The sequence below is a fragment of the Aythya marila genome (genome assembly GCF_965140915.1).
Source record: "Aythya marila genome assembly, chromosome: 6".
NCBI classification, from domain to species: Eukaryota; Metazoa; Chordata; class Aves; order Anseriformes; family Anatidae; genus Aythya; species Aythya marila.
This window is the reverse complement of record NC_139047.1, coordinates 25,052,470-25,071,327: the sequence shown is the minus strand read 5'-3', so window position 1 is coordinate 25,071,327 and position 18,858 is coordinate 25,052,470. Positions and strand designations below refer to the sequence as shown.

At 37.5% G+C, this 18,858-nt stretch overlaps 1 protein-coding gene across 1 annotated transcript in view; it reads left to right on the top strand.

Moving 5' to 3' along the window:
• The window catches only part of SLC49A4 (solute carrier family 49 member 4), a 59,143-nt gene extending 41,218 nt beyond the window's left edge, over positions 1-17,925 (top strand). Inside the window, exons 7-9 of the mRNA XM_082763518.1 lie at positions 1,595-1,722; positions 12,168-12,350; positions 16,015-17,925. Coding sequence (XP_082619644.1) covers positions 1,595-1,722; positions 12,168-12,350; positions 16,015-16,130 — 427 coding nt within the window. The 3' untranslated portion in view covers positions 16,131-17,925. The remainder of the gene's footprint in view (positions 1-1,594; positions 1,723-12,167; positions 12,351-16,014) is intronic.
• The last annotated feature ends 933 nt before the right edge of the window (positions 17,926-18,858 follow it).

The following is an 18,858-nucleotide window of genomic DNA, read 5'->3' as shown; positions in this document are numbered from 1 at the left end:
CTGCCAGCAGACAACGTAGGGAGTCTCTGTGGAAGATGTCTAAAGCTTGCACATTGAGAAGCTTTGAAAATTGCTGATTTTGACCCCAATGATCCTGAAGAATAATTAAAGAAACTGACAATCTACTGAGAAGAAGTAATCCTGATTGCTGAATTTGAATTGTCAGAAAAAAACAACAGTAGCAGCTAACCCCTGTCTATTAGGGATTAATGCAAAAGCCACTTGAACACTGCAGTCATAAACTTTTAAGATTATATACAGCATTGATCTCCCCCTACTGCTTATTGAATTACTTGCTGCTAAATTCAATGTGGAATTAAAGCTCGGGGAGAATCAAAATAAGAGGAAAAACTGATATTTTTTTTTTTTCTTAGGATCTCATTACTCATACATCTCTTACAGTGTATGTGGAGCTAGGATTCCTAGTTTTCAAAATGTTGGTAGTGTTGTCTGTTTTATCAAGTAGGCTGTGGTATCTGCCTGTGAGGTGATCATAGTCAAGGAAGAAAAGGTAATTAGCTGACAGACTGGATGGATTTTGTCATCAACCAACGTAAGAGGATTGTGCTGCCATTAGCCTGAAAGAAGCAGGGGAACTGTAAGAGGGTCTATAAGACATTCTTTAAACATACGTCCAGCCCAAAGTCTTATCTCCTAACCTGTAGAAAATTACTAGTGGATAAATCACATAGGCTTTCATAGTATACCTGTTTTAGTATCCAGGTTGAAATCCCATTTGAAAAGAGCAGTTGTACTGATAATTATACCATGTGAGTGTAGTTCAAATGCAATATGTCTCCTTGAAAGAAAATTTAAAAAAAAAATATGGCAAAAAGGCGGTTGTACCATCAGGTGGTATAAAGATCACGTTTACCTATGTGTAACAGACTGCCCACAGACTTGTGGAGATAGCCTCACCCAGATTCACACTGAGGCATGTGTGTAGGAGGGGAGTGGCATGAAGATGCATGGTTTCTGGAACATTTCGGACATTTCAACCCAAAACAGCCACTGGCAGAGTGACCGTAAGTGTAAAGAGTTCCTGCTTTGCCTAAGCCATTGAGAGCTTCATTACCAATCTATCTTAGGGTTCAAAAGTCATTCCTTGTTATCTTCCATCTAGGGATTCTGGTATTGGGAGTTCTGTCATTTCCCATAGGAACGAATCATTAAATTTAACTGTGTCTTGAATGAAATAAATCATCCTCCTCATATGCTAATTGTGCAGTGTGTCTGCCAAGGGAGACAAAGCAGCGGTGTAAGTAGTGGTGTGATATTGTGTCCAACAAATGCAGGCGGAAAAAAGCCCTTCTTGTATACCAAGTGTTTTCAATTGATGTCTTGAACATTTTTCTGTTTTGGTTGTTTCGTGACAGCTAAAAAATCTGTGGCTCTTCAGCTTGACAGCTAGAAATATCATTGTTCTATAAAAAATGTTTTATTTTCTATTTCTGCAAATGAGAAATGATTTTTAAATCATGTTTACAGTTTCCAAAATGCCTAATGAGAATTTAATGAATTAATTGTGAAGTGTTACATTTAAATAATATGAACAATAACATTTTTACTGCTCTGATCTGTGCTTTTATTTTAGATTTGCAGATTTTATCAGGGGAATGCTGAAATTTATACTACTGCTGCTTTTATCTGGAGCAACATTAGCATCAACCTGGTTTACTCTCACCTGTCTAACTAGTGTCACTCATCTGCCTTTAACCACAGGTACTGACAAGTATTTTAATTTTTATTATTTATAATTGGTAGCACAGGTAAATATTTGCAATCTTAGATCAACTATATTATAACCTGGTTTAGTATCTTTAGTAATATAGTAATTTTACCAAGAGCAAACGAAGGGTTTAGAAAACCTATCTGAAATCTCTGTAGCATCTTTTTAGTAACTTCATAAAAAGATTAAAAGCAAAAAATCCCACAGTAGTTATGACAACGTAGAGTATATATTTAAGATCTATTCTGGGACTGAGTGCTTTTCTGTTTTGAGTGTTTTGGAGTAACAACGGTGAGAAATAAAACAAGAAAAATCCTATGAATGGTAGTAGTGTTGCATATAAGAAAAAACAGTGACATGTCTGGCAATCCACGGTTTTGAATTTTGCATTAATTATTGGAAGCATGTTGCAGTTTAAACCAAAGTGAGCCGTGGTATTTTCAGTTATCTATCTCCACATTTAATTTCCGCACCCCCCCCCCCCCCCCCAAGTTCAGGGAACAACTCCAGACCAAAATTAACTCATCCTGCACCTCAAAAGGATGGGTGAAAAAGCTGTTGGCAGAAATGGAGAAAAAGATCAGAGCTCAAGCTTCCAATGGGCTGTGCCTTTATTTGAAAACAAGCACTGCTTAATTTTTTTAAATCTGTTGTTCACCTTCCTATCTGCACCAAAAGATTGATATACCTGTGGTCCCAAGAGTTTCATTCAGCAGAGTATTGAGTTGCTAAACTAAACCATCAGGATTTAAAATATATATTTAATAATTTCATAAAGAATTATGTAATTCTATTTTAAATATAGTGCTATTTTTGTGATATGCAAGTATACATGTTATAGGAGAAATATTATTACCCCCCTGTTTCTAACAAAAGTTGTGGAAAGTAGTCTATAAAATGCTGTTTTATTCAAATTAACTTTGAGTTTCAGTAAATGTCCTTGGCGCATTGCGTGTGTCACAACTATAAACTAGAAGTGCATACAGCAAATTGAAATACATGATCAATTCAGGAGAAACACCATCTGGATGGTGGTTGGTCAAATTTGTGATTTATCTTGAAATTTCAACTTTTTTCAAAAATATTTCCACTCAAATAAAGCTGAACTTAATAGATAAATCAGACTTCATGGTGGCTATTGTCATAATAAATGACTACACTTCTCTTCTCCATCAAAGATAAAACAAATGCAATAAAAGCTCTCATTTTTTTGTGCTTGTCTGCTTCATCACTACAAGCTTGCAGTAACGTAAATTTTTACAGTGACTCTATCCGCTGAATTGATGCAACAAGCCAAACACATAAATACCCCTTCAAGTCTATGCATAAGAATGAAGCAAAGAGGTTTCAAGAAGTAGAAGTCATTATGTATGAACTCACCAATGATCCAAAACAAACCCAGTGGAACTGACTTTTACTCTGTTAAAGTACTCAATATGCAATATAGGTTCCATAAGAATTCTTATTTGTTTTCAGGTATTTTTGTGTTTTTTGAAAGATCTGCCACTGTCGAGGCATAAAAGTACTTAAGGTATTTAGTGTTTGATAGGAAGTATCCTGAACTAACATCCCTTGATAAAAAATATAGGGATTGGATTGTTCTTTTCATGCATTTATTGTTTGTTCTAAAATGGATGGTTCCTTAAATTGAGTTGTAAATTATCTTTTAGAGTTTTCTGTCTGTGCTCTATATGTAACTGTAAATGTTGAAAGCTTTCCTATAAAACACAAGGTTGTTTTGAATAGAAATGCCATCAATACGGTGCGTTCCTCTTGGGGCGAGGGAGGGGGAGTCAATCAAGGCGTCAGGCATGGGGCCTCAAGGCCTGATGTATAGCTACCAAATAAGATTTCCTTTTTCTCCTGTGTCATAATATTTAAACTTCCTAGGTAGGCTGGGGAGGTTCCATATCAGCCTTTTCTCATTAAAGTTGATATAAAATAGATGCAATGCGCCTGTTTAATTTAGATCCTGGTACACAGAAAAGCAGTGGTATATCTCTATGAAATACGCTGTTATGGATGAAAACACACAAGCTATTTAAGCTAATTTATGGGACTTCATGCTAGATTATTCCTCGACATAATGATGCAATATGATGATGACCTGTGCATTCCACAGTAATTGGGAGAAATGGTACGTTTGAATTGATTTTGATGAGCTTCTTTCTTTTTTTCTTCTTTTAATTAAAAGTTTGGGATGTAGAATATATCAGCCAAAATACAGGAGGTCAAATGCAGGCCGTTGGTTAGTGGCTTTGTGAAGTGGTTTGACACAGCTAGTTCAGTTAGACGTCGCTCTTCGTACTCAGCAGACCTGATGGTGCACCTCTAGGTAGTTGTCCTCTGGGTGTTTTTGTATGGTTAGAAGATGGGAGCAGAGCTAAAGCAGCCATCATTGTGGTGTATTCTTCTTTGCTGTTTTTTTTTTGCTGTTGTTTGTTTGTTTTTTTTTTTTTTTTGTATGTGTAGTCATTTGCTTTTTTTTTTTTTGCTTGCTTTGTAGCATTAGTAGTAAACATCTATATAATGCTTTGTATCCTAGAGCTACTTTGCAGGCACTGCTGAACACCTGCTGCAAAGCAGGGTTTGTTATGTTACTGAAGACAACAGGATTTGATGTAGCCAAAAAGTTGAGCACAAGTGTTAGGGCTGGCAGTGCTGCTCAGCAAGGGATGTATTTTGATCCACACATTCAAATACAGAGGCAGGGCAAACAAGGTTCAAAACTGACCCTTGTGGAAACTTGTGTGGATATGTATACCTTGGATCTTGTAAGGATGTTTCCCCTTCCAACCATGCTAGCTCCCATTTCCTGAGGAGTTGGTTTTCCCCCCTCCTCTCTTGTTCTGCCTCCAGTGTGGTACTCCTGAACATGTGGTTTTGTGGGGCAAAAGCTGACAAGCACTGACACATTCAGCAGTGTCTAGAAACTCCTGAAGTAACCCCGTGACCTGGTGGGAGCTCTTCCATTCTTCCATACAACAGGACAGTGATTTTGATGAAGAAGCAAGACATCTTGTGCAGGTTGTTGTACTGGTCCAGGCATTCAGAAAAGCTTCACCCTAGAGATGAAGTCAGGTTAGAGATCATCATCCCCTTCATCTCAGCTGATAGCTGACTGATCCACAAATAACGTTTGCATTAATAGGTAGACCTTGCCAGTGGTTTCCTGAGGTCCAAAAATGGCCTTTTTCTTTAGTATATGGCTATCTTGTGGTATACTTGCTTGTTCCACTCTTCTGAAAACCCTCTGCCTGTCTCATCTGGTCACTGGACTAAGCACTCACATGGGTATGTTTGCATACAGGCATGCTTTTGGAATGCTAAGACGACAAGAGTTTGGGCAATTATTCATCATAAAGGAAGGAGAAGAAAATCTCTAAAGACCTTTTTTTAAACAAACAAACACCCAAAACCGCTTTTAATCACTGTATTTTGTAGCAGTTGTAGTACTGTCTCGTTTAAGTAGTGGAGGAAGAATTGTATTTGAGAAAATGGTCACAGCAAAATGTTTTTTCCTGCACTTCCATTGTATAATCCTCTCCTAATTCCTTGTAAATAGGCACAACGTCATCTAAAGATATTTCCTTCAAAATGTAATTACTTAGAATGGAGACCTTTAATGCAGATATTAAAAATCAATGACTGCATTGTGTTTTCTTTAAATGATACTGTTTAGCATTGTTTGTATTGTGTCATGCATGCATTGCTCTGCATTACCATAATATGCTTGGGTTTTCCTCCTGCCACAGTGAGACAAGTTTTCTTGCACTTGCTGACTTCCTAATATATCTGTAAAAGATTTTATGAAAGTGTATTTGGAGTCATGTATGAGCCATAACTCCCAGTGGGGGGGGGGGGGGGGAAAGCAAGGCAGTAATGATATAGTGCTGTCATAGCTACTGTATCATCTGTCTCAGACACCTCTCATCAGCTAATCACAGCTCTTAAAAACCCCAGGTTCTGAAATCAGTTTACATTTTAAGCAAGCTTGAATTTTCTTTTAAGAAATTTTAATTTTAATGTATATTATTTGCATTTTTCCAGCAAGTTTCAAAGGTAATTTTATATAGACATTGAGCATTAAAATAGTTTTCTCCATTGAATTCCCAATGCAGCTGCTGATCTGTTTCTCTGTGCCAAGTCCATTGTTAGTTTGCTTTGTACTGAACTTCATTATGTGAATTTATGTACAATGGGATGCTTTGACCCAAAATAATTGTGTAACGCATTGTAACGCCAGTTTCGGTATCTTGCCACTTTGTATAGCTGGTAGGATCTCCGGATACAAATGCTAGCATTTTCCAAAAATTGATATGCAGCACTAGTTGCTTGCAGCTCAGATTGAATGTTTTCAGCATAGCATATCGAGAATATTTATGAGCTAATATTCATGTGAGCACATTCAGCAGAATTTTGCTTTACAAAATCTTCAGTAGTGCTGCATGGCAGATACTGAGAATACTGTGGCAACTCCACGAGTTGATGACTATATTTAGGTTAAGCAGTTTAAACTTTTATTTTCAGGTTCACCAGATAGAACATTATAAACACATCTGTCTCCCCACCCTCATCTACAAAGCGCAGAGTCGAAAAAGAGGGATGCTAATTATTTAATACTGATTGTTTTATTCTTTGAGTTTAATTTCTGTACTATAAACAAGATGTGCTAAATAAGTATAAAGTGTGCTGCCTCAGAGGATAAAAATGGTGGCCTGAAAGCGTGGAGACTTTTTTTCTCTCCTAACTTTAGCGTTAACCTGTTTATGGCTGTGGACAAATTGTATTACTCCACTCCTGTTGTGCTCCAACTCATAAGACTGGAATAATGATCTTTGTCTTCCTAATGGCTTCTGTTTCTGTAAAACCACGATTAGTTTTGGTCTTCTTTGAGCACTCTTCTAAGGGTTTTAATTGAAAGCAATTAAAAAAAACAACAGACAACAGTGTTAGAGGTAGTGTACAAATTTGGGAAGAGTATTTCAGGGATGAATATCTGTAAATCTGGCCACTGTAAATACCCATCAAGAGGAAGCCTCAAATATTATGATTTCTAGTTATATTCTTCTCCCCTTTTTTCTTGGGGGATCACTTTGTGTGATTTTTTTTTTTTTTTTTAAGTTCTCTAAAGTTAATACTCTGCTTTCAAAGCAAGTTCTACTTGTTTTTCCCTTGAAGTATATAGAACAAATCCAATTTGATCAGATTTTTGGTTACTTTTGTAACTATCTCATGAGATAAGAATTTGATCAGCACATGCTGGGATGGAAATTTATGCAATGAAACATATTGATGTTATAAATGCACAGTACAGGGACATCTTTCTTTTACTGTTTTTTTGTTCCTATAAGTGAATTATAGTAAAAATTGCTGTCGTACCTTGAGGCAGTCCCATTTCTCATGGAAAAAATTGAGGGGGACTTCTTCAGTGACTGTTCTTACCTTGGCCAGTAGCAAGAATTAAGTCATAGGGAAGTTTGTTTCCACTTTAGCAGACTTTAGGGAATTTGATAGGAACGGATTTTGAATTGTTTAGCTCAGTCGTGGAGATACTGGAAGTCCACAAAGCATTCATCTGCAGAAGGCATTATCCTTTCATTGTGGCATTTGGGATGCTCTTATAATCAACAATAATAAAATGCTCTAGATCTCTGTAGGCTTCACTTTAAATTATATGTTGTGCCCACGAGAACATACTCAGTGGTATTTACTTCTCTGTTTGTTTATATGGAATTTGTACGAGTCCTGTCTCAGTTTGTCAGAGAACTATTAAGAAATGTACAGTATTCAATTGTTTCTGGCAAAGGACTTTGGAAGCAGATGCTGTACTGCTTCCTTGCACTCGACACTGCTCTGGAGTATCTGCATTTCTCTAGGAAATTTATCTGCAAAATACTTCTGTAATGAAATAGTAATATTTCATAGTGTCTGTTAGAAATCAGCCAAGATGTATGTGCCAATGGGCTGATAAGAACCACTTAGATTAGTGGAAGTCCTTCCATTAATTTAATTTAGTTTCGGATTTGTCTTTGAAGTTATAGATTAGTGATGGTGTAATTTAAAAGGAAATTTGTAAACACATTGCAGGACATTCTGGGAAACTCTGGGAGCTGGTTTGAATGTCTGAGAGGGGCTTGAGACCCCGTCTGCTGTGTTGGAAGCTCATCTGAGAACAAACAAGCGTACCCTGTCATTTAAATCTCTTCCCTGTTCTAACTCCTAATTTGTTTGTTTGGTTTTGGTACAAAGCTCTTGTCACAGCAGGTAGCCTGAAGAAACCAGTCTGTTTTGGGATACAGGCATCTATTTGCCATCCTGGAGCTAAAGATCTGCAGCAGGTGGGAAGCCAGGATGGAACCTATTTTTTTTTCTCCTTTTAGTGCTAAGCTACTCTGGCAACATCAGCCCCAAATCAGCACCTTTACTTCTAATGGTAACATCCACAGTGATGTTATCAAGGCACATTTGGTTCCTTGCTTTCTTCCTGGCAAAGAGAAGGAAAATAGGCACTGGGGGAATAACATAAGCTGCATCACACCCCAAGCGGGAATATTACGTGGCTAAAAGGAGTTTGAGCCTCCTACCAGGGCAGCTCCAGACCAGTTCTCTGTACTTTGGATGGGTGTTTTGCATTTCCTGCTCCTTTTGCAGTGGCCATTTGGTGAAATAGCTGCTTAATTCACATACAGATCTTTAAGATGTGACATCAGTCGAAGTAGTTTAAAGAAATCCAGTCCAGTTCACTTACTCATGGATGCCCACAGCTGTCACTGTCTATGGTGCACGCCTTTCCACAAAGCTTCACAGACAGTTAATTCCTTTCCCTAAGAAAAAACAATCTTTTTCATATTAGCAGCATGACATACTTCCCCAGCACATGCTTCTACCCAAACACGTGCAAGCTAGTTGTCCTTGATAGGCTTTAGGACATAATATTATAATATTAATAATAATATAATATTAGCTTCTTGATAAATAATCTTTTTTTTTTTCTGGTTGTTCTTGTCAGCACTTTCAAATCCTTATATTCATTTCCAATGGCTGTTGTTGAGATTGTCTTAATTGAAAAAACATTTACTGTAACTTCAGCAGCTGTTCTTCTACAGTACAAAATCGTGGTAATTGTGTTCGTTCGGTGCAAGGTCACTGTAACAGAAAGGAAATGGTCTCCGTTAATAGGTGGTATTCTCCCTGCGACGGTGTCTTGGTGCCCTTGAGGTGGGAATAAGGTGCGCTACTTAGTGTATGAAATAAATAGCCAAACTACTTTTGAACCCTTATTTATTTGACTTCTTCCTATAACTTATTTTTCTGAAACCAAATATCTTATCTTTGATTTTCTGTCTAGTTGACCTGGGATTTGTGACTTAATCACCATGTTAATGGAATAAGCTTATTTGTATAGCACTCAGAAGGACCCTGAATGATTTACAGAAACGCGGAATAAAAACACCTTCCCATCACTACAATATGTACCCATTAAGTGAGAACCCCTTAGGCTGTCATCTTTCACTTTTAGAGCTGCTTTTTGTGGTTTACCAGTTAAAAGATGCCATTTCCTTTAGGTCTTAAAACTTGGCAGCTACTGGATGCTGTATTCTACCTATAATTCTGCACTGACATTTCCTCTTACTGGTTTCCAAATGTGTATGCATGTATACACACAACTTGTTCTTTACTTATTATTATATTATTAATATATTTACCTATATTATCTGTGATCTCATTTGAGGCTTTGTAATTGGTACTCAGCTGGCAATTTTTAGTATGTGTGTGAGGCAGATAATATTTGGGGGAAAATAAAAGGAAATGCTAAAGCTGCATTGGTCCTGGGAGTGTGGAAGTGTGTGTTGTGTGCTGGTGGGTGTCCTTGTATGGCCAAAGGAGGCTGAAGTGACTAGGAAATGTAAGGATGCAGTTCCTAAAGTACAGTTACTGTGTTTGCTTGCTTACAGACTGGTCATCTTAACCATCTTAACACACTTTAGTAAGCGATGAGCAATAATGTAGTAGAGCTAGTATATGATAGACTATCAAGTTGGTTAGGGAGGCTGCTATTTGTCTTGTGGAAACTTTTGTACCTACTGTACTGGATAAACCATGAGGTCTTGATGATTTGCTGTTAGTCTTAGATGCATATTGCTGTCTTCAGCTTGAGCAGAACTGAGTTTCTGAAAACTGTATGTCTGGAAATCTCTGCACACAGTCCCCGTGTCCCGGCTGTTGCGGTTTATGGAGGTTTCAGTCGTGATGCAGGGGTTTTGCCTCCACTGCAATGTGTAAGGTGTTCCACTTTTGCTGGTGCTCATTCTCTGTAAGCAGCTTCATGACTATTTCCACCGTTTTCCAGTGTTTGAGGTTTCTAATACAGAATTCTGCATTTACCTATGGCTATCTTTAATTGAGGGTAATGAGGGGCAGATGTTTGTTTGCCTTCAGAGGTTCTTGCATTTCATTTATGTGTTGGTTTCTCAAGCCAACACAGACTTCACATAGCTAAATGCAGTGTTCATATTTGCTGGGTACATCTGAAAGCAGTTACAGCAAGTTAGAGCAATGTGCTGTGTTTGAGGTAAGCAGGGGTTCAAAGAGAAGTTTATGAAATTTTAAATACTGAGGACTTCCAGCAAAAATCGAAGGAACTTGTGGCTAGAAAATCAGTTATTCAGTTTAACCTAGAAAAGCCCATCAGGAAGAACTTCCTCATAAAGTTGGCTGTGTTTTTTGTTGTTTTTTTCTTTAACATTTTTTTTCTTTGCTCTCTGCAAACTGTTGGAACATACCTTGCATTAATATATTTGACTTTTAACTCCGCAGTTAAAAAAAAAAAAAAAAGAAAAAGGAAAGAATTCAAAAAGTAAAAAGTTACCTTGGCTCTTTCCTTTTTTATTTTAAACAACTCAAAGCATTCTGGTATGTTTTGGGGAGGGGAAGGGAATGGAAGAAGAGCAGGCAGCAGTCCCTCTTGAAGTTATGCCATATATATCAGCTTTCTGTCTGAGTCTTCTGCCCTTGTTTTCTTGTCCAGTCAAATCCTCTGTCTCTGTGCCTTGGAAGGAAACCACATCAAATGACAGATCTGATAGATAGCCCTTTCTGCTGTATCTTTTAATGCTTTTGTCTCTTTCCCATAATTCATGTTTTAACAAATGATTTTTTTTTTTTAATTTTAAGCTTCTTTCAAGTTTCCTGCTTCCTAATAATTTCTCAATTAAAAGGCTTAGCAGTGCTTAACAGAAGATGAAGCAGAACTTTTTCAGTTCTCCCCTTCATAAGACAGAAGAAAGCAAATAAAACTGAAAAAACAATTTCTTTTTTATATGAACATGTATGTCCTTATGACAAAAATTGTCTAAGAATTTTGCATCATGATGTAGTGAGATGTTATAAATACTTTTCCTGTGACTTAACGCTTTTGCTTCTGAAAAAACAATTTCTTTCTTGTCACTTTGATAGAAACTTCAAAAATTCTTCCAGACTTGTCCACACTCCAAGCCTTTCAATTGCTTCTTTATGTTTTGTTTTCTTGACTGGTAACCTCAGATTATAGAGGCTGCAGGTCAGGAAGTCGTCTTCTTCCCAAGACAGCACTTAGAAATGTAAATAAGTCTGCGCTAAAAAGTACTAAATTCTTTTGAGGTTTTCTTTCTTTTTCAGCAATAGATCTAATAGTAGATAATGCAGGCATATTAAGACTCTTAAGATGTTAGGCACTGTGAAGTATTTGGCAGTGTCAGAAATCATAGAGCAAAATATCTAAGGGCACTGAAGAAACCCTTGTAATCTTCTATTATTTGTTCAAGAAAAATGTTACACGCTGGTGGAAAAATTTGCATTATCAAACGTGTCCCATTCCTTCCAGGCACTGGGTGCCCTTCATTTCCTATTGAAGCCAAAAGAGATTCAACATGTTGCCTCTCAGGCCACGATGAATACTAATGTCTTGATATCTGGTAGATCATTAGTATTTATTTGTAAAATGGAAGCAAAATTAGTTCTGACCTTTAGAGCTAAGCCAAAAGGTTAATCCACGTCCATTTCCAATTCAAAGCATTAATTGCTCCCCTCTCTAATTGTGTATAGGACAACAGTTACTGTTTGTTTCAGAGAGAAATCAAACTGTAGCTGACGGTTTGCATTCATAATACTGTTCTGTTTGCTTCTACAATTGAATTCCACATCACAGAATTTGTCTTCGCAGGTTCAGCTTAAAAAAAATAAATAAAAAAAAATCTGTTATTCTGATGTATTTATTTTAAATCAATGCTTCCTTTCTGCCTGAAACTAGTGGTATGTTAATTACTTTCTGATAAACAGAGGATACAAATAAGTTTATGCATTTTTCAGTTGATCAAATATTAGTGTTCGTGGGAGCTCCGAATATGGGCAAATAATGCCAGTGTGAAATTAACAGCTGTTTGTGTTTCTCTTACAGCTACACTGTACACATCCTGCATTTTGTTGGGTATATTTCTCAACAGCAGCGTACCAATATTCTTCGAGCTCTTCGTGGAAACGGTCTACCCCGTTCCAGAAGGAATTACCTGTGGAGTTGTCACCTTTCTGAGTAATGTGTTTATGGGAGTGCTCTTGTTTTTCCTCACATTTTACCACACAGGTAAGAAATACTAACAGGAAAGAAATACAAGCTACTTCGATAATATAATTCTTCATGAACACGTAGCCTTGTCAATAAGGGGAGGATTTGCACATACGATTTCTGTTAATAACCAAATGCACTAATCCCCTTTGTAAAGAGTAACTTTGTTCTACAGGCTTTCTAATTAAAAAGAAAAAAAGCTTTCATGCAAGATATATGTAGTCATGTACCACTTAGAATTTATTGTAGCCAGAAACCATCAAGATACACAATCATCATATTTTTATAACTATTTAGAATTTTATAAATTTTAGAGAAATATAGATAAATATCTATTTTAAAATATTATGAAAGCTTATTATTAATGGACAATATGGCCATTAGTATTGTTTTTATCTGTGCATGTTCAAAACCAAAACACAGCTAATCCAATGTCATGCTTTAGGGTATAAATGTGTGGCCCAGGAGGGTCAGAGAAGAAATGCCCCACTTGTGGTCAGCTCTGTTCAGTAGGTCGGGCATATCATTAGGTACAAGAAAGATGCTCTCTTTTGACCACTGCTCGAAGACAAAATATTCCTTTAGGTAATCCAGTGGCCCAGTGAGGCAGAAAAGAGTGAGTATTGGTTGATATTTGCATCAGCTTCTTCAGACTGTCTCATCTCTAGAGTATTATTAGCTTCCTCAGAACTCATACTTGGAACTTGCTATTTAAGAGGAGGCTGAGGGGAGACCTCATCACTCTCTATAACCACCTGACAGGAGGTTGCAGAGAGAAGGCTGTTGGTCTCTTCTCAGGTGACAAGTGATAGGCCTCAATCTGCACCAGGGGAGGTTTAGGTTGTGTGTCAGGAAGAATTTCTTCTCAGAGGATGGTTAGGTGTTGGGACAGGCTGCTGAGGGAGGTGGTGGAGTTGCTGTTTGTGGAGGTGTTTAAGAGATGCGTGGGCATGGTGCTTAGGGACATGGGATAGCAGTGGACTTGTAGTGCTAGGTGCATGGTTGGACTTCATTACCTTATAGGTCTTTTCCATCCTGCATGATTCTGGGCATGGTTCTGTGATTCCAAGCTGCAAAACAAGAAGCAGTCTTTCTTTAAAGTGGAAGTGGTCCTTATTAGCAGTTTTTGAAGATGTAGATTTTTGGTTTATATTTTGTTGTCATGGTAAATGTTTGTTTCACGGCAGAAGATCTGCAAAACAGTGTTTTATTTCTTTGCTCTGGAAGGATTAAAAATTGAAAACTTCTATATCAAAGCATTTAGCACTTAAGATGGTTTGGTTTATAACCCAGAGGACACCGACAAATTTCGGAATGAATTATGCTTGAAATTATGAAGGTTACAGTGTGGGGCAACTTTTCAAAGTGGTGTGTGCATCGTTCTGTCAAGGAACTGTAAGCAGGTTAACAATAACATTCTTAGTTATGTTCTGTGAACACAAAAGAGAGATAATGGGTTTTTGTTTGTTGTTCTTTTTTTCAAGGTTCCATCAAAATGCATTGTTGTGAGAAAAAACAAACAACAAAAAACTGAATTTATCCAGACCAGCCTCTGGTGGTTTGATGTTTAGTCCTGACTTTTTAAAAAATGTTTCTCTGCTTAATATTAATTTGTGTGAACTCCTTTCCTATATACTGTTATTTCCAACATTTCTGCCTGAGCTGAAAAGATTATATAGAATACTCCGAGGATATTTTCATCATTTTTCAGTCCAGTGTTCTGAACTGCTTAATACAATGCATCTTACTGTTTTCATAGTCTTAACTTCCCTCTGACTAAAAAATTATGGTAAAGTGAATTTATTCCCTAATACATAGGGTATCTTTTTTTTCCTCAAGTAAAGCTTTCCCCAGCACGTATCAGTAAATACAGGTAAGGGTAAACCTGAAATTACTATACCCATACACTTGGAATCTTTTCCCTATTTCTGCAAAGGAGGAGGAACATCTGTTTATGCTCGGGATGATCCATTCTCAGTGATGAAGTAACAGAAATGATCAAAACTACAAATGTTATGTGGTCGCTAGAGGTGATCAATGCCAGTGGATGCTATTGCTCCTTTGATAAAAGAAAAATCCTTTAGAATTTAGATAACGATCTTAAATACTTGTCTTCCCTCTGATTAAAATACATCTTCTAATGGCATCTAAGAAGTTTGAGTAAATCAGAACTCAGTCAAGTTTATCTTGTTCCCTCGCTCTTGCTTTTTAAGCCAAACAATCTTTCAGTAGTTTCAATTCTATTTCTCTTTCTTCTCATACTTTGATATTGCAACGGCTGCAAAAGAACCAAGCCCTGGAAACTTTAGAGTGCATTGAAGATTTTGGTCCAGCTGACCCTGTTAAGAAGGGGAAATGAAAACCTTTCGGAAACCTCAGCATATTTTCTATTGCTGTGTTTTGAGATGAAAAGCCTCAGTCTCTGGATGTGGCTTCCTATAGGGAGTTCCAAATAAAAACCAAAACCAAATCACCCTTTAGCTTTGTTTGATCAATATGTTAGCATGAATCTCCAAATTCTGGGCCACAAAACATGTAAAGGGTTCAAAAGGAAAATGTAATCTTTTAGGATATATGGGTTAAAATATGTTTAGTCCAATTAAGGGTATCACTTCATATAGAAAATAGCAAAGTATTTGCACATGAACAATGTAGTCTTCTCCAAGCCTAGGAAAAAATCAACGTTTTATTAACAAGATTACTGCCTAACCAAATCTGTAACCTTTTAGGGAGAGGGTGTTGCCGAAGGCTGCTGGTTTTGGGGGGTTGGTTTCTCAGGTTTTCTGACTCTTATCCTTTGCATTGTGTAGTATAAATTTTGCTTTCTCTATTAGCGATATAAATTTTAGATTTCTGAAAGTAATGGTGCTGGGGTCTTAATTATGATTTATCCAGACCATGAGGGAGAATTTAGTTTATGTAAAATAAATAAAACAATAATAATAAAAGAACAATAAGAACATACATTTTTAAATGAAACAAAACAGTTTCCAGTAAAAGTAATGCTTCATTAAATTAACAGAATTAAAAGGAAAAAAAAAAAGGTTGTGGTGCACTTGTTTTTGAATAAAACTGCTTAATTTGTAGTCAAATATCAGAATATAGGATTTCTTGAACGTGGAACATATGCTTTTAAAAGCAGTGCGTTTTGTCTAACAGCTAAAAAGAGTCTTCTGAGGAGCTGTTCATGCAACTAGTTTTAAATTGCATTGATTGCACTGCTCACAAGGTTTGTCAGAGGAATTAGTTTTCCCTCCTCAGACCATGTAGCAGGTTTGATTCAAAATCAAACCCTGCTGCTTCTTATGCTTTTAATTTGTTTTAGTTTTCAATCCATAGAAATCAAAGAACTAATGAGTAGAGTGTTCAGAAGTGGTTTATTCTCCATTAGCAAGGATAGATTTTTCCCCCCCCCATTCTCCATTGACAGGTTGAATAAGAAGCATTAACATTAGCTGGAGGCATTGGTTTTATATATATATAGAAGTCGTTTGTGGAGGAGTCTCATGGACCATGTTAACCATCTATTGATTGCAGAGCTGGCGAGTTTTTGTTGAGAAGACAGCAACTTCCTTCAAACCCACCAGCCGTGTTTCTGGCTTGAAGTATTACAAGTTTAGGTAGCTTGAAACACGGAGCATGTTGGATAACTCTGAGATCGAGTCTGTCTTCTGCTTTACAGAGTTTTCCTGGTTCAACTGGTGCCTCCCGGGATCATGTCTGCTCAGCCTGCTCCTCATCCTGTGCTTCCGAGAATCCTACGACAGACTCTACCTCGACGTCGTTGTCTCTGTCTGATAGTGCAGGACTGCTGACTGGTTGGAAGAGACTGAAAGTTGATTTTGCAGTCTGCACATCTTTCTGGATTTGCACAGCTGACCAGAGGAAAAACAAAGAAATTACAAGACTTAATTATGGCTTTATTAGAGAGGGTGAGGGACATGTTGTTTCTTATGTTCAAGATACCCTTGATTTGCATTAATTACAGGCAGATAAACATGGAACTTGAGTGATGATAAAGATGCCTGAAATGCACAAAGAGAATATATCTGATGTACAGGTACCAGTGTCAGAACTGGAGTTCTCTATTTAAAAGGCTGTTCATGTAGCAGTGAGATGTATGAGTCTGTGTGTGCATGTGTGTGTGCCAACTCAAGGTTGTACACACCGGGGTACCAGTCACCTTCAAGTCTTCTATCAGAATAGGTATAGTGAATAATCTCTACAAAAGGAAAGAAAAAAAAAAAACAAACATTTTTATAAATCTCTTTTAAATTGCTAGTCACTTCTATAACAAATGTCCATTAAACAGTTAAGCTAAAATAATTTGGTGCTGTACACTACATTTACATTCGAATAAAGTGATTTCTGATATAAGACACTGGTACCAGGGTTTTTAGCCATACTAAAATCCCAGTCAATCCTTGCGATGTTGTTAGAGGTGTTTGTTTATCACCCTAGAGCACATGGATGCAGAACGGTAGCCATAGGTGCCACTGAAACGTAGCTGCAACTGCAACCAGCAGTTGCCTCTGAAATGCTGCCACAGCTCTGTATGTCCTCAATGCATAGCATCTGTGGTATCTCAGAAGTTTACTGTAGAGTCACTTCTGGTATTTGTTGCTCTCCTAAAGGCTACTGCTGTCTCACCTTTCCATCCCCCGTCTCCAATACTGCCTTTTGTTTTCTATTTACTGTGAAAACCTGTGTTCATGCCGATAAATACTGTTGGTGTGGATGTTCAAGTCCTGGTCATTGTCTTCTGATACCCTAAGGTGTGCATGGTTTTTAGGATTAGTTTACAATTGAGGGTGCCTAAGCAATACTGTTTCTTAACCCTTTAAAAATCACTTTAACTCTTTTAAAAATCACAGTTTCCTAAAAAAATGTTTATAGTTTGATGGGGTGCCCTGATGGCGAAATGACAATGAGTTTGACAATGAAAAACAACTCATGAGTTTTGGCATAATACGGGAAATATAATGCCAGCTCTTTTTATCAGTAGTAATTTGTGGTCGTTCTGGCCCTTACTTGAACATAAATATTGAAGACACTTTGAATAGGTTTTTAACTCAATTTTAAACCTGCTGATAATTTCTTAATTATCTGCTTAGATTTCAGTTCAGCATCATTTACAGTATTCCCCATGTGTGTGTTCTATGCTTTGTGTTGTGTGTGTGTGTGTGCGTGCATATTTATATCTATGTATACACAAATAAAGCTTATATATATCTAATATATATATAAGTTATATAAGGGTATGTGTTTACATAGGTTTATTTTAAATAATTATGTCTCTGGATGGTGGTGGTATGCCACTGTTTGTAACTAAACCAGTCACTGCCGTGAACAAAAATGCATACGTCGGCTGTCTGTGACATGGTTTATTTTTTTTCCTGGGGTGAATGATTTCCTACCGTAGCTATTTTATAATACGGAGCGCGTGCACATGTTAGAGGAGGTTGGTGTGCAGAGTTCTTCGTCAACATAAGTTTGAATCAAACGCCCTTTGCTCCTACGTGGGGCTCTCCTCTGCCACTCTTGAGTGATACAGACACTGTAAACTCACTCAAATAAAACCTGATCTGAGTGCTACCTTTCCGACATGTATCCATTCATTGTCTTCTCATTTTTCAGACAGAACATGCCACTAATACCTTCAGCTCAGGAGTGTATTTGTGCAGCAAAATAAAGCAGATGCCACAAAACAGCTTGCTTTTATGTTTTCAGATGTATTTACTGTAGTAAGTAGCAGAAGATTGACTTAGCTCATTGCCTTTATCAGTGACTAAATGATCTTTTTTCTTCCCCCCTCAAAACAGGCTCTTTGTAGACAATGGAGCTAACCTCCATAGAGATAACTTAATCGATCTAACTATCACATTCAGAACCACCGGCATCATCCTTTCATCGTCTTTCAGATGGATGGTATTAACTGTCCAACTCCTTTTTACTATGTTTTAGTGCCTGGAATAGTTTCAGTATCCAGTAGCGGTTGCTACCTATTGTTTTCTGAAAAACTAGGATTGCTTGCCAAGAATTTGATTGCACTTGCATTGTCATGGCAGAATTGCAAGCTCGGATGGCTCTTCAGAGCTCTACTTCTGCAATTTAGTGGAGCTATATTAGGATTAAAATCGCACAGTTCAGGCACTGTCCCGAGTGACAGAGATTTCTAATCCTTTCACTGTCCAGACTATTTTAAGGTGGAGGAGCACCTGAGGTAGCGTTCAGATGATAACCTATCCTTCCTCTGTTTCAGAAAGCAGTGAACAATTCAAAATATTTGTCAGTGCTGCCAAATCTAGACACTCTGTACCGTCAGGGGAGAAGACTGAACATCTTGTTTTAAGCCTTGTTGAGTGTTTTCCTGATTTGCTGTGAATTGCTCGCTGCTCTCCTGAACCTTAGATGCTTTTGATAGAAGTTTCTGTGTCTGTCTTGGGCACTGTAATGTGTGGTCTTAATTACAGCCCTCAGCACCTCCACCTCTGCATTGAAACAGAAATGTTTTCCAGGGCCGAGC